The sequence below is a fragment of the Callithrix jacchus genome, chromosome 22, assembly GCF_049354715.1.
Source record: "Callithrix jacchus isolate 240 chromosome 22, calJac240_pri, whole genome shotgun sequence".
In the NCBI taxonomy this organism is placed as follows: domain Eukaryota; kingdom Metazoa; phylum Chordata; class Mammalia; order Primates; family Cebidae; genus Callithrix; species Callithrix jacchus.
Window position 1 is genome coordinate 47,264,096 of NC_133523.1, and position 20,706 is coordinate 47,284,801.

General features: G+C 51.8%; 2 protein-coding genes across 5 annotated transcripts; one reads left to right on the forward strand and one right to left on the reverse strand.

Annotated features, from left to right (window-relative positions):
- Positions 1-6,448: 6,448 nt before the first annotated feature.
- Positions 6,449-15,185, reverse strand: OSCAR (osteoclast associated Ig-like receptor). Of its 2 annotated transcripts, none has more exons than XM_054250095.2 (5): positions 15,132-15,185; positions 14,123-14,155; positions 9,414-9,704; positions 8,402-8,683; positions 6,449-6,961 (listed from the first exon to the last, which is right to left on the reverse strand). In XM_054250095.2, exons 1-5 carry the CDS (start codon positions 15,166-15,168, stop codon positions 6,825-6,827), a joined length of 780 nt encoding a protein of 259 aa, XP_054106070.1. In that variant the 5' UTR covers positions 15,169-15,185; the 3' UTR covers positions 6,449-6,824. The 2 variants fall into 2 exon arrangements, with proteins under 2 accessions (XP_054106070.1, XP_002762512.2); XM_002762466.6 differs by having other exon boundaries at positions 9,414-9,713.
- A 1,988-nt stretch (positions 15,186-17,173) lies between these two features.
- NDUFA3 (NADH:ubiquinone oxidoreductase subunit A3) lies at positions 17,174-20,706 on the forward strand. 3 transcript variants are annotated; one of them, XM_017967408.4, is made up of 4 exons: positions 17,174-17,268; positions 17,423-17,497; positions 19,951-20,028; positions 20,560-20,706. In XM_017967408.4, exons 1-4 carry the CDS (start codon positions 17,198-17,200, stop codon positions 20,573-20,575), a joined length of 240 nt encoding a protein of 79 aa, XP_017822897.1. In that variant the 5' UTR covers positions 17,174-17,197; the 3' UTR covers positions 20,576-20,706. The 3 variants fall into 3 exon arrangements, with proteins under 3 accessions (XP_017822897.1, XP_008986848.3, XP_002762499.1); XM_008988600.5 differs by having other exon boundaries at positions 17,174-17,207; positions 20,515-20,706; XM_002762453.7 differs by having other exon boundaries at positions 17,174-17,207.

Below are 20,706 nucleotides of genomic sequence, written 5' to 3' on the forward strand. Positions count from 1 at the left end.
AGAGGAACCCGTTATGACAGTTACATCAGCATGAAAAATAATTTATAGAGCTGAGGAAGCAGAGTGCTAGCATCCAGTAAGGCAGAACTCTTGCAGGAAACAAGATACTGTCGGAAGAATTATAGCAGTCAGTGCTGAAAGATGTGAGTAGACATCACATCCGTGGCACAGAAGCAGGAGGCTGTGCAAACGCCATGTTCTGAGGATGAGAGAATTGTTTTTTAAATTTGAAACTGGGTCTCACTGTGTTGCCCAGGCTGGTCTCAAACTCCTGGGCTCAAGCGATCCTCCAGCCTCAGCCTCCCAAACTGCTGGGATTACAGGCCTGAGCCACCGTGCCTGACTGGGAAAGAATTATTGAGAGTGAAATCACTAACTCCAAGAAAAAACAAAACCCACCAGGTTCGGCGGTTCACATGTACAATGCCAGCACTTTGGGAGGCTGAGGTGGGCAGATCACTTGAGGCCAGGGGTTCGAGATCAGCCTGGTCAACATGGTGAGAACCCCGTCTCTACTAAAAATACAAAAATTAGCCAGGCGTGGTGGGCGCCTGTAGTCCCAGCTAATCAGGTGGCTGCGGCAGGGAATCCCTCGAACTCAGGAGGCAGAGGTTGCAGTGAGCCGAGATTGCACCACTGCATTCCAGCCGGGGTGACAGAGAGAGACTCCATCTCACAAAAAACAAAGCTAATAACCAAAACGCTAAGAGATGCAAAGACTGGTAGAAGGAATCTGGTGCTGGTGGATTCATAATTTTTAAGAACAGCCTAGAAATTATCCAAGTATCTAGTACAACAAAAAGGTAAAGGAGGGCAGGACGCAGTGGCTCACGCCTGTAACCCCAGCACTTTGAGGCCAAGGCAGGTTGATCATAAGATCAGGAGTTCGAAACCAGCCTGACCAACATGGTGAAACTCCATCTCTACTAAAATTACAAAAATTAGCCAGGTGTGGTGGCGTGTGCCTGTAGTCCCAGCTACTTGGGAGGCTGAGGCAGGAGAATCACCTGAATCCAGGAGGCAGAGGTTGCAGTGAGCCAAGATCTTGCCATTGCACTCCAGCCTGGGTGACAGAGTGAGACTCTGTCTAAAAAAAAAATTAATTTAAATAAGACAAAATTTCTAATTTTTTTTGTTGTTAAAATAAGAAATCAGGCAGGGCGCGGTGGCTCACGCCTGTAATCCCAGCACTTTGGGAGGCCAAGGCGGGTGGATCATGAGGTCAAGAGATTGAGACCATCCTGGTCAACGTGGTGAAACCTCGTCTCTACTAAAACAAAAATACAAAAATTAGCTGGGCATGGTGGCACACACCTGTAATCCCAGCTACTCGGGAGGCTGAGGCAGGAGAATTGCCTGAACCCAGGAGGCGGAGGTTGCGGTGAGCCGAGATCGCGCCATTGCACTCCAGTCTGGGTAACAACAGTGAAACTCCGTCTCAAAAAAAAAAGGCTGGGTGCGGTGGCTCATGCCTGTAATCCCAGCACTTTGAGAGGTGGACGCAGATGGATCACCTGAGGTCGGGAGTTCGAGACCAGCCTGACGAACATCAAACCCCCGTCTCTACTAAAAACAGAAAATTAGCTGGACGTGGTGGCGCGTGCCTGTAGTCCCAGCTACTCTGGAGGCTGAAGCAGGAGAATCTCTTGAACCCAGGAGGCGGAGGTTGCGGTGAACCGAGATCGCGCCATTGCACTCCAGCCTGGGCAACAAGGGCAAAACTCCGTCTCAAAAGCAAAAAAAGAAAAAAGAGAAAGATCAAGTCTTGGGTTTTAACTATGTTTTCTCCATCACGCATTTGGGAGAAGAGCAAGATGCCCCAAAGCTTGTTTTTGTTTTCGGATCTTCTGTCTCGGTAGTCTCTTCTTACTGCTTTGGAACACAGAAGAGTCAACGAGACGACCAGTTCTGACGGAGTAAAGCAATTACAATCTCAGGTGCTTCTTTGAGAGTGATTTTCACAGGATGTGGCCATGATTTTTCAAGGCTTGGGACTCTTACAAGACCCTTTTGTTCAATGACAGTTTTCTATGCATGAATTTATTTCAACAGAGAAGAGAACAATTTAGCAACCGTCATGAATATTCATGTAATTCTCCATATTGTACCAGAAAACAAGATTGATATTCTTGGGAATCTTCTCAATTCAACACTTTATCAAATCTGATTCCTTAAATTAGGGTTGTGACTCAGAAAAAATCTTCCTCCTTATGCAGTATCAGGAAAAAGAGGACATCTCCTGTATCTCTATTTAACATCTCTTTTGCTAACGGTGAAGATGTATATTTTAAAACTAGGCACTGGAATTTTATCAGTCAACAGAAACGCCCTGGTAAAGTTCCATTCCAGTTAGAAATGAAGGAAGGACTGAGCTGGACTCCGTCTCAAAAAAAAAAAAAAAGAAAGAAAGAAAAAAGAAATGAAGGAATAAATAGGATTTTTTTTTTTTTTTTTTTTTTGAGACCCTGATTCAAAAAATAAAGAATAGCTGGGTCGGGCGCGGTGGCTCAGGCCTATAATCCCAGCACTTTGGGAGGCCGAGGCGGGTGGATCACGAGGTCAAGAGATCGAGACCATCCTGGTCAACAAGGTGAAACCCCGTCTCTACTAAAAATACAAAAAATTAGCTGGGCATGGTGGAGCGTGCCTGTAGTCCCAGCTACTCGGGAGGCTGAGGCAGGAGAATTGCCTGAACCCAGGAGGCGGAGGTTGCCGTGAGCCGAGATCGCGCCATTGCACTCCAGTCTGGGTAACGAGAGTGAAACTCTGTCTCAAAAAAAAAAAAAAACCAGTCATCATTATTTAGTTCTGTCTTTGGTTTAGGTTATCTGTTACTGTGTAACAAAGCACCCCAAAACTGAGTGACTTAGAGTAACAATCTTGTTTTTGTTTTTGTTTTGTTTTGTTTTGAGACGGAGTTTCGCTCTTGTTACCCAGGCTGGAGTGCAATGGCGCGATCTCAGCTCACCACAACCTCCGCCTCCTGGGTTCAGGCAATTCTCCTGCCTCAGCCTCCCGAGTAGCTGGGACTACAGGCACACGCCACCATGCCCAGCTAATTTTTGTATTTTTAGTAGAGATGGGGTTTCACCATGTTGACCAGGATGGTCTCGATCTCTTGACCTCGTGATCCACCTGCCTCGGCCTCCCAAAGTGCTGGGATTACAGGCGTGAGCCACCGCGCCCGGCCCCAAAGGACAGATTTATGGAACCAGAGAATGGAACGCTGGTCGCTGTAATAAATATCCATAGATCTCCATACTACAGAAGATATAAAACACATTTAGAGTCTTTTGAATATTCTCAGTTTATGACCTTATCAAACCACATTCTGTTTTTGTTTTTGTTTTTAGGCAGGGTCTCACCCAGGCTGGAGTGCAGTGGTGTGATCTCAACTCACTGCAGTCTCTGCCTCCCGGGTTCAAGTGATTCTCCTGCCCCAGCCCCGGCAAGTACCTGGAATTACAGGCTCATAATTCCGCCTGGCTAGTTTTTGTACTTTGAGTAGAGATGGATTTTCACCACGTTAGCCAGGCTGGTCTCAAACTCCTGACCTCAAGTTATCCACCTGCCTCAGCCTCCCAAGGTTCCGGGAATAACAAAAGACACCCTTCTCACGAGGATTTTTGGAATTTCCAGAGTGACGGGGTGAGAAGGGGGTCTTTGGAACCAGAGCTGAAGACCAAACACGTATTTCTCACTATATCACAATATCGCAGGAGGTGAAAGGGAGATGGCCTCGAAGCAGCTCCTCCACACCCCCTAATCCTGATCGGAAGAGTCCTGCCAAGACTCAGCCTAGCTGTGGTTCAAGCCTCTGATTGCGGGGATGGTTAAGTACCAGATTTCCAGAGTCTTTTGAATATTCTCAGTTTATGACCAGCGCAGCGCTGCCCCCTTGTGGTGGCACTAACTTTGCACAGCTATTTAAAATAAGCAGTGGACACACCATCTTCAGAGACTGAACATCCTCCATATTTTCCCCAAGAGAGAAGAAAAATCATTAAACTTTTTTTTTTTGAGATGGAGGTTTGCTCTTGTAACCCAGGCTGGAGCCCAGAGCTGCGATCTCGGCTCACTGCAACGTCCGCCTCCCAGGTTCAAGTGATTCTCCTGCCTCAGTCTCCCGAGTAGCTGGGATTACAGGCATGCACCACCACACCAAGCGAATTTTTTCATTCTTAGTAGAGATGGGATTTCACTATATCGGCCAGGCTGGTCTCAAACTCCTGACCTTGTGATCCACCCACCTTGGCATCCCAAAGTGCTGAGATCACAGGCGTGAGCCACAGTGCCCGGCATCACACATTTTTATTCGTTTTTCTTTCTGTATTCTTTGTCATTTGTGGTTCGTAAAACCCACTTCCTGCACAAATTATTTAACACTGAATGCATGCTGAGGAAGGCCAGGCATAAAAAAGGATGTTTACTCAAGACTTTTCCAGAAAACTGGTAAACTCTACTCTCCATGAGGGCCAGGACTGTATCTCTTTAATTCTCCTCTCAACTGGCCGAGTGTGGTGGCTCATGCCTGTAATCCCAGCACTTTGGGAGGCTAAGGCAGAGGGATCACCTGAGGTCAGGAGTTCAAGACCAGCCTGGCAAACGTGGTGAACCCCCATCTCCACTAAAGATACAAAACATTAGCTGAGTGTGGTGGCATGCACCTATAGTTCCAAATACTCGGGAAGCTGGGGCAGGAGAATTGCTTAAATCCGGGAGGCGCAGGTTGCAGTGAGCCGAGGTTGCACCACTGTACACCAGCCTGGGTGACAGAGCAAGACTCTATCTCAAAAATAAAAATAGGGTTGAGTGCGGTGGCTCACGCCTGTAATCCCAGCACTTTGGGAGGCTGAGGCAGGCGGATCACTTGAGGTCAGGAGTTGGAGACCTGCCTGGCCAACATAACAAAACCCCATCTCTAATAAAAATACAAAAAATTAGCCAGGTGTGGTGGCGAATGCCTATAGTCCCAGCTACTTGGGAGGCTGAGATGGAGAATCCTGGAACCCGAGAGGCAGAGATTGCAGTGAGCTGAGATCATACTATTGCACTCCAGCCTGGGCAACAAGAGCGAAACTCCATCTCGAAAAAAAAAAAGAGGAGGGGTTGGGGTCAGAGGACTTAAAGCCTCTGATCTAAGGTTTCCTCATGTTTCTTCATGTGCTGGGGACAAGTTGCCTCATTTATTTCTCTCGAGGACTGACAAGGTAGGTATTTTTGGATTTCCCTTTCTCAGATGAAAACCCAGAAGGGCCTGCAGACTGCTCCAGTTTGCCCAGCATGGCACAGCTGGGCTGTCCAAGCACTAGAAGTCACTCTCTTCTCCATAAAGTGGGAAAAGCGGAAGGAGAAGTTGAAAAACAACAAAAGTAGAAGAACGTGTGTGCTCTGCCAAAATTAGGGCACAAGTCGAGAAAGGGGGAAGGAGCCTGTGTGGGTGGCTCACGCCTGTGATCCCCACACTTCAGGAGGCCGAGGCAGGAGGATCACCTAACCTCGGGAGTTGGAAATCAGCCTGGGCAACATAGAGAGACCTTGTTTCTACAAAAAAAAAAAAGTAAAAACAAACCAGCCAGGTATGGTAGCCTGCACCTGTGGTTCCTGCTACTTGGGAGGCTGAGGTGGGGAGATCACTTCAGCTGGGAGGTCGATGTGGCAGTGAGCCTTGATCATGCCAGGGCAGTCTAGCCTGGGCAAGAGAGTAAGGCTCATCTCAAAAAAGAAAAGAAAAGAAGAGAAAGGGAGGGAGGGGTACGGTGGCTCATGGCTGTAATCCCAGAACTTTGGGAGGCCAAGACGGGTGGATCACTTGAGGTCAGGAGTTCAAGACCACCCTGGTCAACATGGCAAAATTCCATCTCTACTAAAAATACAAAAATTAGCTGGGCATGGTGGCACACACCTGTAATCCCAGCTACTCAGGAGGCTGAGGCATGAGAATCACTTGAACCCAGGAGGCAGAGGTTGCAGTGAGCCAAGATTGAACCACTGCACTCCAGCCTGGGCGACAGAGTGAGACTTTCAAAAAAAAAAATTGTGTTTGATTATGCTTAATTTAAAAAAAGGTGAGACCTTCCTTTCGCTGAGTCTGGTAGAAATCGGTGTTATAGGATAGCTAACATTCACTGAGAATTTACTGCAAGCCAGTTACTGTTTTAAGTGTTGGATGTGTGTTACCCACTGAATCCTACAACAATTCTATGAAGTAGGTTTTATCAGTGCGTCCATATTACCGTCAAGGCAAGAGAGAGTTGGGGAAGGGCACTTTCCGAATGCTCCACAGAGTAGATGGCAGGCTGGGATTCGAACCCCAGTCTCCTGGCTCGGAAGCCTTAACCACTCAGCTGCTCCTTGGGAAAGGCCCAGAGAGAAGCCACAGTGCAGGGCCTCGCGGCTGCGGGAAAGTGCGGATCTGTCCCCCGAGGGATGAAATGAGACACAGGTAGGCAGTGTAAGAGCAGCCCCAAGAAGCAGGAGCCGCTTGCTTTTATTGAGTGCCTGGAGCAAACGCAATGTGCGGGTGATTAGCATTTATTGTTCCCCTTTCAGGGACTTCACAGGGGGGGTCGGGGGGTGGGAAAGGTCAGTTTCTGGACAAGTTGAAACAAAGGAGCCTGGTGGAGATAAATTCCCCTTGCTCACTTGCACAGACTCCTGGCCCTCTGCCTCAGGGTGACAGCACAGCTGCCTTCCCACCTTCTGAAGGCCTGATCTCCCCCGACGATGACCCATCTCCCACAGGAAAGGACAGTCCAGCCCAGGGTCCCAGCTTCTCTGCCACTCAGGTTGGAAGTCTTCTGGGGTTGCAGCGCCCCTGGGGCTCAGGGGCGGACGCCAGCAGGAGCGTGGTTCTGGCTGCGACAGTCAAAAGCGACCAGCGCGCCCAGGGAGATGAGGACCAGACTGGCCAGTCCCAGGCGGACCAGGTTCTCCCTGGTGTAGTCGGAGGAGCTGGAGTCTGCGGGCCGAGCCGGGAGAGAGGGGCTGTCATCGCTTGGACCCAGAAGTCTAGGCCCTGAACTCCAGGTCTCCTGTCCCTGGGGTGGACTTAGGGGCCTGACTCCCCAGTCTGAAAGTTGAGGGGAGTTATGGAGGCTTCACTTCGTGGGTCTGAGGGAGGAGGGACTGGGTGGAAGTCTGGACTCCTGGTTCTGAGGGAGGAGGACTGGGGCCTGGACTCCTGGGTCCGAGGGAGGAGGGGCTGGGGTCCTGGACTCCTGGGTCTGAGGGAGGAGGGGCTGGGGTCTGGACTCCTGGGTCCGAGGGGGGAGGGGCTGGGGTCTGGACTCCTGGGTCCGAGGCGGGAGGGGCTGGGGTCCTCGACTCCTGGGTCCGAGGGAGGAGGGCTGGGGTCCTGGACTCCTGGGTCTGAGGGAGGAGAGGCTGGGGCCTGGACTCCTGGGTCCGAGGGAGGAGGGGCTGGGGTCCTGGACTCCTGGGTCCGAGGGAGGAGGGGCTGGGACCTGGACTCCTGGGTCCGAGGGAGGAGGGGCTGGGGTCCTGGACTCCTGGGTCCGAGGAAGGAGGGCTGGGGCCTGGACTGCTGGGTCCGAGGGAGGAGGGCTGGGGCCTGGACTGCTGGGTCCGAGGGAGGAGGGGCTGGGGTCCTGGACTCCTGGGTCCGAGGGAGGAGGGGCTGGGGTCCTGGACTCCTGGGTCCGAGGGAGGAGGGGCTGGGGTCCTGGACTCCTGGGTCCGAGGGAGGAGGGACTGGGGCCTGGACTCCTGGGTCCGAGGGAGGAGGACTGGGGCCTGCATTTCTGGGTCCGAGGGAGGAGGGACTGGGGCCTGGACTCCTAGGTCGGAGGGAGGAGGACTGGGGCCTGCATTTCTGGGTCCGAGGGAGGAGGGACTGGGGCCTGGACTCCTGGGTCCGAGGGAGGAGGGACTGGGGCCTGGACTCCTGGGTCCGAGGGAGGAGGGACTGGGGCCTGGACTCCTGGGTCTGAGGGAGGAGGGCTGGGGCCTGGACTCCTGGGTCCGAGGGAGGAGGGACTGGGGCCTGGACTGCTGGGTCTGAGGGAGGAGGGACTGGGGCCTGGACTGCTGGGTCCGAGGGGGGAGGACTGGGGCCTGGACTGCTGGGTCCGAGGGAGGAGGGCTGAGGCCTGGACTCCTGGGTCTGAGGGAGGAGGGCTGGGGCCTGGACTCCTGGGTCCGAGGGAGGAGGACTGGGGCCTGGACTCCTGGGTCTGAGGGAGGAGGGCTGAGGCCTGGACTCCTGGGTCTGAGGGAGGAGGGCTGAGGCCTGGACTCCTGGGTCTGAGGGAGGAGGGCTGAGGCCTGGACTCCTGGGTCTGAGGGAGGAGGGCTGGGGCCTGGACTCCTGGGTCCGAGGGAGGAGGACTGGGGCCTGGACTCCTGGGTCCGAGGGAGGCGGCGGGCCGCAGGGCCTCACCTTCGGAGCGGACGGCCAGCACCGGGCTGCGCGGGGACAGCACGTAGGGCGCGGAGGGCGTGTGGTAGTAGCAGCTGTAGGTGCCGGGGGCGCGGGCGCCCAGCAGCGGGAAGTCGGCCCAGGGCTGCGCGGAGTCGCGATACTGCAGCGGGGCCGCCACGCCCACGCGGTACAGCACGAAGCTCATGTTCCGCAGGCCGCCCGCGCAGCGCAGGGTCACACGGCCGCCGGGGGCCACCACCGACCCGGGCAGCGCCACCAGCGACGGGCGCGGCAGCTCCTCTGCGGGCGGGAGGCGGGAGGCGGACCGCGTGGGCGCCTTTCCAGGAGCGCGCTCTGCCTGTGTCTCTCTTCTCTCTTTCCTCTGTCTCTCTCTCGTTCTGCCTCTGTCTCTTTCTCGCTCCCTCTGTCTCTGTCTCTGTCTCTCTCTTTCTCTTTTTTTTTTAGCCAGAGTCTCACTCTGTCGCCCAGGCTGGAGTGCAATGGCGCGATCTCGGCTCACCGCAACCTCTCCCTCCCGGGTTCAAGCAATTCTCCTGCCTCAGCCTCCCGAGTAGCTGGGATCACAGGCTCGAACCACAGCGCCCAGCTAATTTTTTCGTATTTTTAATAGAGACGGGGTTTCACCGTGTTAGCCAGGATGGTCTCGAACTTCTGACCTTGTGATCCACCAGGCTGGAGTGCAATGGCGCAATCTCGGCTCACCGCAACCTCCGCCTCCCGGGTTCAAGTGATTCTGCTGCCTCAGCCTCCCGAGTAGCTTTCTCTCTCTCTCTCTTTCTCTCTGCTTCTCTCTCTTTCCCCCCTCTCTCTCCCCTCCATCTCCCCCCTTCCCGTCCCTCCCTCCCTCTCTGTCCCCGCGACTCCCCCCGCCCCGCACTGTATCTTTCTCTCCTGTCTGTGAAACTATCAGTTTGCTCGCTTCACTCTGTCTCTCTTTCCCTGTATCTCTCTGTCCTTCCCCCGCCTCCCTTGTTCCACCCGCTTCTCCTGCACAACCCCAGGACCTCACCTGTCACCAGCAGCTCCAGGGCATCGCTGGGCTGGGACCAGACACCCGGCCCCCAGTCTGGCTTCCCATAGCAGCAGTGGTAACTTCCCCCTTGGGCTGGAGTCACCTCCTCCAGGAAGAACTCCGCCAGCTCCGAGGACACGTCTCGGAGGAGAAGGGGATCGGTCTCTCCAGACTTGAAAAGTGCAAATCTCCAGGCGGGTTGGGGTGCCCGGCACCTCAAGGTCACATTGACCCCGGGGGTCACAACCGAAGCTGGCCGAGCTCCCAGCCATGGCCTGGGGTATGAAGCTGGGGGGACTGAATAAACGGGGCTGCCTGGGTCCTCGGACCTCCTGGGAGCCCCAGAAGATGGAAGGGAAGTTGGGGAAAGAGGAAAATCACCCTGGACGGTTACTACCCCTTTCTCAGCCTCAGTTCCCTGTTGGTGAAATCAGGGGGAGACTGGACAACAGTCAAGGCTTGTTAAGAGCAGGTGGATCACAAGGTCAAGAGATCGAGACCATCCTAGCCAACGTGGTAAAATCCCGTCTCTACTAAAAAAATACACTCAAGCCTGTAATCCCAGCACTTTGGAAGGCCGAGGCGGGTGGATCACGAGGTCAAGAGATCGAGACCATCCTGGTCTACATGGTGAAACCCCGTCTCTACTAAAAATACAAAAAATTAGCTGGGCATGGTGGCGCATGCCTGTAATCCCAGCTACTCAGGAGGCTGAGGCAGGAGAATTGCCTGAACCCAGGAGGCGGAGGTTGCGGTGAGCCGAGATCGCGCCATTGCACTCCAGCCTGGATAACAAGAGCGAAACTCTGTCTCAAAAAAAAAAAAATAAAAAATAATAATAAAAAAATACAAAAATACAAAAATTAGCTGGGCGTAGTGGCGTGCGTCTGTAAGTCCCAGCTACTCGGGAGGCTGAGGCAGGAGAATCGCTTCAACCTGGGAGGCGGAGGTTGCAGTGAGCTGAGATCGCGCCACTGCACTCCAGCCTGGTGACAGAGCAAGACTCTGTCTCAAAAAAAAAAAAAAAAAAAACAACCAGGTGCACATCTGGGGCAGGACAGAAACTTCACAGCTTCACTCCACAGTTTGTAAACATAGTTTCAAAGTGTCAGGTCTCAGAAGTCTGTCATTTTATTCCTATTAAAGTAATGAGATGGGGGGCCTATCTATATTGGTTGGCCAGGTTGGTCTTCAACTACTGGCCTCAAGCAGTCCTCCCACCTTGGCTTCTCAGAGTGCTAAGATTACAACCTGGTGCCGCTGCGCCCGGACTATTGTTTTTTTAATTTATTATTATTATTTTTTTGAGACAGGGTGTTGCTCTGTTGCTCAGGCAGGAGTGCAGTGGTGTGTTCTCAGCTCACTGCAGCCTCAACCTTCTGAGTTCAAACAATCCTCTGCCTCAGCCTCCTGAGTTCCTGGGACCACAGGCGCACGGTGCTACACCAGGCTGTTTTTTTTGTTACTATCAGTAGTAGGGACAAGCATTTGCTATGTTGCCCGGACTAGTCTCGAACCCCTGGGCTCAAGCGATCCTCCCACCTTGGCCTCCCAAAGTGCTGAGCTTACAGATGTGAGCCACCACACCCAGCCAGAACTCCAATTTTAAATAGCTTTCCAGAATATATGCTATATAATATTTCAAGAGCGGCCAAAATGCCGGGCGCGGTGGCTCACGCCTGTAATCCCAGCACTTTGGGAGGCCAAGGCAGGGAGGCTCACGAGCTCAAGAGATCAACACCATCCTGGCCAACATGGTGAAACCCCGTCTCTACTAAAAATGAAAAATTAGCTGGGTGTGGTGGTGCGCACCTGTAGTCCCAGCTACTCGGGAGGCTGAGGCAGGAGAATCACTTGAACTCGGGAGGTGGAGGTTGCAGTGAGCTGAGATCATGCCACTGCACTCCAGCCTGGGCAACAGAGTGAGACTCTGTCTGGAAAAAAAAAATTGCCAAAACTTGTTATCTATTAGGGAGGAAAAAAATGTTGGTTCCCTACCTCACACCATTCCCCTAAACAACTTCCAGATTAATTAAAGACCTACCTGTGTTTCATTTTTTTAATTATCAGAGTATTCAAAAAACTATAGGAAAATTTATTTGTCTTGGGGTAGGGAGGGCTTCGTAAAATATAAAATAAAAAGTTCTATGGAGGATTAATTTGACCGCTTCAGATTTCTTAAGTTGTGTATGCTAAAAGACAAAACTAGAGGACAAATGACAGTACTGGCAGACATCACTTATCCACAAATCACACAAATTAAGAGTATAGGAAGGCTGCGGCGCTCAGTGCTCACACCTGCAATCCCAGCACTTTGGGAGGCTGAGATGGGTGGATCACCTGAGGTCAGGAGTTCGAGACCACCCTGGCCGACATGGTGAAATCCTGTCTCTACCAAAAATGCAAAACTTCGCCAGTTGTGGTGGTGCTAGCCTGTAGTCCCACCTGGTTCAGAAGCTGAGCAGGAGAACTGCTTGAACCCAGGAGGCGGAGGTTGCGTGAGCACACCACTGCTCTCCAACCTGGGCAACAGTGAGACTCCACCCACCGGAAAAAAAAAAAAACCTTAGCTAGGCATGGTGGCATGCACCTGTAATTCCAACACTTTGGGAGACTGAGGTGGAGGATTGTCTGAGCTCAGGAGTTTGAAGCTGCAGTGAGCTATGATCGTGCCACTGCATTCCAGCCTGGGTGACAGAATGAGACCCTGTCTCTAAAAAATAAAAATAATAAGAGTCAGGCATGGTGGCTCATGCCTGTAATCCCAGCACTTTGGGAGGTCAAGGCAGATGGATCACCTGAGGTCAGGCGTTTCAGACCAGCCTGGCCAACATGGTGAAACCCCATTTCTACTAAAAATACAAAAACTAGCTAGACATTGTGGTGCGTGCCTGTAGTCCCAGCTACGCGGGAGGCTGAGGCAGGAGAATCCCTTGAACCAAGGAGGCAGAGGTTGCAGTGAGCCAAGACTGTGCCATTGCACTCCAGCCTGGACGACAGAGGGAGATCTGTCTCAAAAAAAAAAAAAAAGTAGTATGTAAATACAGATATGTGTGTGGCTGCATGGAATTTTTTTTTTTTTTTTTGATAAGGAGTTTTACTCTTATTTCCCAGGCTTGAGTGTAATGGCACGATCTCGGCTCACTGCAACCTTTGCCTCCCAGTTTCAAGCAATGTTCTTGGCTCAGCCTCCTGAGTAGCTGGGATTACAGGTGTGCCCCACCACACCTGGCTAATTTTGTATTTTTAGTAGAAGCAGGTTTCACCATGTTGGTCAGGCAGGTTGAAAATTTTGATTGATTGATTGATTTTTTGAGGTGAAGTTTTGCTTTGTTGCCAGGCTGGAATGCAGTGGCTCGATCCAGCTCACCGCAACCACCTCCCAGGTTCAAACGACTCCCCTGCTTCAGCATCCCAAGTACCTGGGACTATAGCTGAGTGTTACCTCGCCCAGCTAATTTTAGTATTTTAGTAGAGACAGGGTTTCTCCATGTTGGCCAGGATGGTCTGGATCTCCTGACCTCAGGTGATCTGTCTGCCTTGGCCTCCCAAAGTGCTGGGATTACAGGCATGAGCCACCATGCCCGACCTAAAAATCCTACATTTTTTAATTAAAAAAAAAATTTTTGTTTAGAGATGGGGTCTTATGTTGCCCAGGCTGGAGTGCAGTAGCGCAATCTCTGCTCACTGCACCCTCTGCCTCCCCAGCTCAAGCAATCCTTCCACCTCCGCCTCCCAAGTAGCTGGGACCACAGGTGTGTGCCGCCATGCCTGGCTGATTGTGTGTGTGTGTAGTTTTTTTTATTATTATTTTTTTTGAGACGGAGTTTCGCTCTTGTTACCCAGGCTGGAGTGCAATGGCGCGATCTCGGCTCACAGCAACCTCCGCCTCCTGGGTTCAGGCAATTCTCCTGCCTCAGCCTCCTGAGTAGCTGGGATTACAGGCACGCGCCATCATGCCCAGCTAATTTTTTGTATATTTTTTTAGTAGAGACGGGGTTTCATCATGTTGACCAGGATGGTCTCGATCTCTTGACCTCGTGATCCACCCGCCTCGGCCTCCCAAAGTGCTGGGATTACAGGCTTGAGCCACCGCGCCCGGCTATTATTATTTTTTAAGATGGGGTTTCACCGTGTTAGTCAGGCTGGTCTTGAACTCCCGACCTCAGGTGATCTGCCCGCCTTGGCCTCCAAAGTGCTCGGATTACAGGCGTGAGCCACCACGCCTGGCCATGTGTGTAGTTTCAGTAGAGATGGGGTTTCACCATGTTGCCCAGGCTGGTCTCAGACTCTTGAGCTCAAGCCATCCACCCACCTTGTCTTCCCAAAGGGCTGGGATTACAGACGTGAGCCACTATGCCAGCCCAAGATCCTGTTTCTTAAGCCCTGGCACAGTGCCAGGCTCAGGGTTTTGTACATGTGATTTTATGAAATTTCTCAGTGGCCCATTTTACAGAGAAGGAAATGGAGTCTTGGCACACTGTGGCTTATTAATACGATAGTGAAGCCTCTGCCTCTGAAGCGCCTGGCCTTCACTCCTCACCTATAATGGCCACTAAAGGGAATGAGGAAAGAAGGAAGGAATGGAGGGAGGGAGGAAAATAAGGACATCGGGGACTGGATTGGGCACCACAATAAAATCTGAGTCGTTTTATGGAAAAGCAGTGTCAGCGACATGAAGGAGAGCGGAAGGGGTGGCTACTCACCAGGTGGAGTGCTGTCCGTGTGACACAGAGGCCCTGTAGAAGGGGGAGGGGCTAGTTCCTTCCTTTTTTTTTTTTTTATTTTTTGTCTGAGAAGGAGTCTCATTCTGTCTCCCAGGCTAGAATGCAATGGCTCGATCTTGGCTCACTGCAACCTCTGCCTCCTGGGTTCAAGTGATTTTCCTGCCTCAACCCCCCAAGTAGCTGGGACTACAGGAGCCTGCCACCACACCCAGCTAATTTTTGTATTTTTAGTAGAGCCAGGGTTTCGCTATATTGGTCAGGCTGGTCTTGAACTCCTGGCCTTGGGTGATCCACCCCCTTCAGCCTCCCAAAGTGCAGGGATTACAGGCGTGAGCCACCTCAGCCGGCAACTAGTTCCTTTCAAAGCCTTTTCTGGCCAGCCCCATCTCATTGGTATCCCAGGAATCTGAGTCCCCCACTCCTCTCTCCTCTGGGAAACAAGAATCTTATACCTCCCTCGTTCTGTCTCAGGCAGAAATGCAAACTCCCATTACCCAGCAACTGAAGACGTCTGAACCCAGACCCCTCTGGCCTGGGAACCCAAGAGTTCAGGCCCTTGAACTCCCACTTTTCAGGAGACAGTGATCGAAGAGTTTCTCCTCTCCTGGTTCAGGAATCTGAGTCTCCATTTCCCTGTTCTCTCAGGAGCTACGAGCTCTGTTCCCAGCCCCCTTTCACCAGGGAATTAGGAGTCCTGGCTTCCATCCCCATCCCATGTGAGATTCTAGAAGTCCTCCCTGTCCGCTACCCTCTTCCTGCCTCAGGATCCAGAGAGACCTGTCCCCATCTCCTTCCTCTTTCGGGAATCTGTCTTCTCTTACTTTAGGACCCAGGGTCTGGGCCCCAGTCCTGTTCTTTATTTGAACCTAGAATCTCAAGCCCCCAGCTCGTGCTGCTGGTCCCCCTGCAGGGTGTCTGGGTCTCCATCGCCTCTCTCTCTGCCCCCCACCCCAGCCAGGAACTCAGGGAGGAGGAAGGGACAGCTCACAGACGGTCAGCAGCTGGAGGATCAGCACCAGGGCCATGGTGGGCAGATATCCCTGCAGCTGCTGCCAGAGCTTGGCTGTTCCCTCCCAGGAAATGAGGCAACATCAGAAAGCCAGACCCAGAGCCCAGTTTAGGAAAGAGAGAAGCGAGGTGGGGGCCTATGGGTCACTGTGTCATAGCCCCATGGCACCGTGGAAAAAGTTAGCAGGGGGGTCAGTCATAACCTGTGGTGTTCATTAATTTAGCTCTAGAAACAAATACTCATTGGGAGGTGGAGATGGGAGGATCGCTTGAGTCCAGGAGTTCAACATGGCGAGACCCTGTCTAAAAAAAAAAAATTGTGCAACATCGCTCCAGCCTGAGTGATAGAGTGGGACCATGTCTTTAAATATAGACAGACAGACAGAAAGATATCTGTCTGTTTTAAAAATAAGAACCTATAATATGCCAGACTATTGCTGTGATTGATTGATAAAAATTAGCACCTATCATGTGCCAGGCCCTTGCTGTGATTGATTGATAGATAGATGATAGATAAATAGATAAAAATTAGTGCCTATTAAGTGCCAGGCCCTTGCTGTGATTGATTGACAGATAAAAATGAGCACCAATTTATATGGCAGGCCTTGTTGTGATTGATTGATCGATTGATTGATAAAATGATTGACAGGCATAAAAATTAGCACCTATTATGTGCCAGGCCCTTGCTGTGATTGATTGATAGATAGATGATAGATAAATAGATAAAAATTAGCACCTATCATGTGCCAGGCCCTTGCTGTGATTGATTGATAGATAGATGATAGATAAATAGATAAAAATTAGTGCCTATTAAGTGCCAGGCCCTTGCTGTGATTGATTGACAGATAAAAATGAGCACCAATTTATGTGGCAGGCCTTGTTGTGATTGATTGATCGATTGATAAAATGATTGACAGGCATAAAAATTAGCACCTATTATGTACCAGGCCCTTGCTGTGATACTGTGATAGATAGATGGATGATTGATTGATAGATAAAAAATTCGCACCTATTAAGTGCTGGGCCCTTGCTGTGCGATGTCCATTACTACTCTCAAGTTGCAGCTACCAGTCCAACTGAAAGACTCAGACCAGGTCAGTTTGTTCAGTGATCTGAGCCATACTGGCGGTTACAGGGCACTGTGAGAGCCCACAGAAGGCTCCTAAGCCATCTGCGATGAGACCTAGCGCTTCCAGGATGAGCTGATCTTGAGCTGAGAGGCCTCAAAGGGCAGGTTAATCATTCACCTTCTCCCGGGCTCAGTTTCTTCATCTGTAAAATGGGCTTTCATGCATAAACTATAAAATGGGAACTATTTTGTTCTGCCTTAAGTGGATCGCAGCAGGACCAGTCACTCCGGACCGACTTCAAGGCTGAGAAACACCCTGTTCCCTCCCAGGAAATGAGGCCACATCAGAAAGCCAGACCCAGAGCCCAGTGTAGGGAAGAGAGAAGCGAGGTGGGGGCCTGTGGTGACTGTCATGGCCCCATGGTGCCGTGGCAAAAGTTAGCAGGGGGGTCAGTCATAACCTGTGGTGTTCATTAGTTTAACTCTAGAAACAAATACTCATTGGGAGGCAGAGGTGGGAGGATCGCTTGAGCCCAGTTCATGAGCAGCCTGGTCCACATGGCGAGACCCTGTCTAAAAAAATAAATAAATAGTGCCACCTCGCTCCAGCCTGGGTGATAGAGTAAGTCCATGTCTTTAAATACAGACAGATAGATAGAAAGATATCTGTACATCTGTTTTAACAATAACCCAAAATAAGGAGATCCCACGCAGGTGCGCAAACAGGATTGCGCTTGCTCCCGGGACCACGTCCTTTACCACCGCTGCCTCATCTTGGTTCTGCGCGAGTGCGCACGCGCAGACTCTGACAGCAGCGCCTCGCGCAGAGGGACCACAACTCCCAGGGTGCTCCGCGTCCTGGCTTTCGCCTCCACCTCTGCTCCAGGACGCGCGCGCAACCAGGGGAGTCTCGCGCAGAGACCACAACTTCCAGAGTGCTTCGCGTGCTCTCCGGTGTCGCCGCCGCCGAGACCAAGATGGCCGCGAGTAAGTGCAGGTGTCGGTGGCGCGCGGGGCTCGGGAATCTCCAGGCGGTCCTGGGACTAAGGTGTAGTGGGAAAGTGGTGGAGGCGATGTGGTCCGTGCTGGAGGGGGAGGCAGAAGCTACGAGGGGGCTCCTCCAGGGCAGGGGTGGCACGAGAGGGTTAGAGGTCACTGGGGGCAGCCCCTTGCAGGGGTGACCCTCCTCGCCACTCCTGCAGGACTCGGCGCCTTCCTCAAGAATGCTTGGGCCAAGGAGCCAGTACTGGTCGTGTCCTTCTTCATCGGGACCCTCGGTGCGTGAGTCTCCAGGCGCAAACTTGCATCATCCACCCCTGTCCCTCCACATCGCTCCATCTTGTACCCCAAAGCCCTATCGCCGTCCTCGAGTCCCCTTGTCTATCCCCATACCCTTTGTAACCTCTCCACCATCGCCCCCGCGTTCCTCTCCATCTACCCAACACGCTCTTAACCGCCCTAAATGAGACGTTCTCAACCCTACTTATGCATCAACACCTGAGCACCAAAAATAAAGTCCAGATCCTCCTCTTCCTCCCTTTCAGCTCCCCTCTCCTATTCTGAATTGAATTGGCTTGGCTGGAGGTTGGGCTGGGGAATCTGCGTCTTGTGAAAAATCCCCCTATTATCCTAACGTGCCTTCCAGATGAAAACCTTTGTTGTGGAACTCTGCTGTTCACATTTTAATTAGCACCGGAGTTCCTTGTAGGGGTGGGGGCGGGGGATTGTTAAAATGTAGTTTGTTTTTGGTTTTTCTTTTTTCTTTTGGAAACATAGTCTTACTGTCACTCAGGCTGAAATGACGCCATCTGGCTCACTGCAACCTCCGCTTCCTGGGTTCAAGGGATTTTTCTGCCTCAGCCTCCTGAGTAGCTGGGATGACAGACACCCATCTAATTTTTTCTTTCTTTCTTTTTTTTTATTTTCCTGCTATGCAGTTTCCCTCTGTCTTCCAGGCTGGAGTGCAGTGGCATGATCTCGGCTCACTGCAACCTCTGCCTTTGGGGTTCAAGTGATTCTCCTATCTCAGCCTTTTGAGTAAGTGAGATTACAGGCACTCACCACGTCTGGCTAATTTTTTTATTTTTAGTAGAGACAGGATTTCGCCATGTTGGCCAGGCTGGTCTGGAACTCCTGACCTCAAGTGATCCACTTTCCCAAAGTGCTGAGATTATAGGCATGAGCCACTGGGCCAAGCCAGACTGTAGGTTCTGTTTCTGTAGGCCTGGGGTGGGGCCTGGGATGCAAGCATTTTTGAAGAGCTTCCCAGGTCTTGTCAGCACTGCTGGTCCACCAGCCAGGCACTAAGTAAGGTTCTGAACATTTGTTCAGTATGGCAGCTGGCAGCCACCAGCCACACCTGGCCCCACTGACAAGTTGAAGTGGGGCTGGTATGAATTGAGGTGGTATAAAAAACACTGGATTTCAAAAACTTAGTATAAGAAAGTGTGGGCCTGGCGCAGTGGCTCACGCCTGTAATCCCAGCACTTTGGGAGGCCGAGGCAGGCAGACCACAAGGTCAGGGGTTTGAGACCATCCTGGCCAATATGGTGAAACTCTGTCTCTACTAAAAATATTAAAAAACTAGCCAGGTGTGGTGGTGCATGCCTGCAGTCCCAGCTACTTGGGAGGCTGAGGCAGGAGAATGGCTTGAACCCAGGAGGCCGAGGTTGCAGTGAGCCGAGATTGCACCGCTGTATTCCAGCCTGGACAATAGAGGGAGACTCTGCCTCAGGAAAAAAAAAAAAAAAAAAAAGTGTGTAAACTACCAATAATCTCTTGTTGATTAGATGTTGAAGTGACGTTTTGGATCTACCAAATTGAGTATGTTTCTTAAAATTTGTTTCATCTGTATCTTTTATTTTTACTAGAAGATACAAAATTATATACCTGGCTCTTACCATCTGTCAGACCTTTCGGGCCTAGAACAATCCTTTTATGTACTGTGCCCCGTCCCCCAGGACTCTTGGCTCCCACTGAGTGGACTGTGACTCCTTAGTGGCTGTTGTTTGGACTCTTGGCTCCCACTGAGTGGACTGTGACCCCTTAGTGGCTGTTGTTTGTACAACCCTTTCTCCTCCAGTTTGTAACAGTCTCTTTTTTTTTTTTTGAGATGGAATCTGTGTCACCCAGGCTGGAGTGCAGTGGCACGATCTGGGCTCACTGCAGCCTCAACCTCCCAGGCTCAAGGGTCTCCTGCCTCAGCCTCCTGAATAGCTGGGATTATAGGCGCCACCACCACATGCAGCTAATTTTTAGGTTTTTAGTAGAGATGGGGTTTCATTCACCATGTTGGTCAGGCAGGTCTCGAACTCCTGACCTCAGGTGATCTGCCCACCTTGGGCTCTCAAAGCACTGGGATTACAGGCGTGAGCCACCGCGTCCAGCCGTTTGTAACAATCTTGATTTCTAAGGAACAGTCCCATGACACCACCCCCAGGATGCTCCGTGATGAACGCTAATGCACTCATTCCATGACCAACCCCACTGCTCCCTCTTCTAGGCCCCATGTATCTGTGTTGGGCTCCCACCCCTAACTCCACTTAACCCCCCAAAAAAGAGTTTTAAACTCTCCTATCTAGAATAGGGATCCCAAGGTACCAAGGATCTTCCTGGAGGTGCTGGCCCTCCCCCTTTGCACTTTATCTTCCCTTTGCCAAGGCTCAGCCTCTCTTCCCCTCTCCTCAGAGAGCTGCCTTCCCCTGGGCCTCACACCTGTGTCTCTCCACAGCTGTAATTCTGCCCCCAATCAGCCCCTACTTCAAGTACTCTGTCATGATCAACAAGGCCACGCCCTACAACTACCCAGGTAAGTGGGGGCCCTGCAGGGATGCACCCTGTGCTGGGGCGGGGTGGGGCCGGGCTGGTATGGGTGGGTCTTTCCTAAGCAGGGGTCAGACATAGCAGTGCTGCCTGTACTCCCCCCTGCTCAACTTTTTAGGAATTGAGCTCCAATTCCTATACTGCTCTGTTTGTGCTTCCAGTTTCCATTTCCTTCCAGGTTTCTGTCCCTCTCTGGGTTGCTGTCTGTGGAGTTCTCTCGGTCTCCATCTTTACGGGTTTCTGTCCTGTTTCCCCATCTGTTTTGGGGGTCTGTCTCTGTCTCACCGGTTTTCCATGTCTCCAGTTTTCCATGTCTCTCGGTCTCCATCTCTCTGGTTTTCCATGTCTCTCGGTCTCTGTCTCTCCCTGACTCTTCTGCATCACCGATTCTCCGATCCTTACCCTCCTCTCACCCCCTGGCATCTCCCTTTCCCTCTGTGAATATAAAGCGACCAACAGCTCTTCTCTCCAGGCCCTGGAGACGTGCTGGTCTCAGCGGCCCCCTCCTGTCCCACAGTGCCTGTCCGCGATGATGGGAACATGCCCGACATACCCAGCCACCCCCAGGACCCCCAGGGACCCAGCCTGGAGTGGCTGAAGAACCTGTGAGCACCTCCACTGACCAAGGCGCACCCTCAGCTCCCAATAAAAATGTGAAAACCAA

Coding starts and splice junctions, on each gene's coding strand:
- OSCAR (XM_002762466.6), bottom strand. CDS start 15,168: ATGGCCCTGGTGCTGATCCTCCAGCTGCTGACCGTCT. Junction 14,156..15,131: donor CCTCCAGCTGCTGACCGTCT/GTGAGCTGTCCC, acceptor CCCCTTCTACAG/GGCCTCTGTGTCACACGGAC. Junction 6,962..8,401: donor GCTGGCCGTCCGCTCCGAAG/GTGAGGCCCTGC, acceptor CTCGGCCCGCAG/ACTCCAGCTCCTCCGACTAC.
- NDUFA3 (XM_008988600.5), top strand. Junction 17,498..19,950: donor CTTCTTCATCGGGACCCTCG/GTGCGTGAGTCT, acceptor GTCTCTCCACAG/CTGTAATTCTGCCCCCAATC. Junction 20,029..20,514: donor CACGCCCTACAACTACCCAG/GTAAGTGGGGGC, acceptor TCTTCTCTCCAG/GCCCTGGAGACGTGCTGGTC.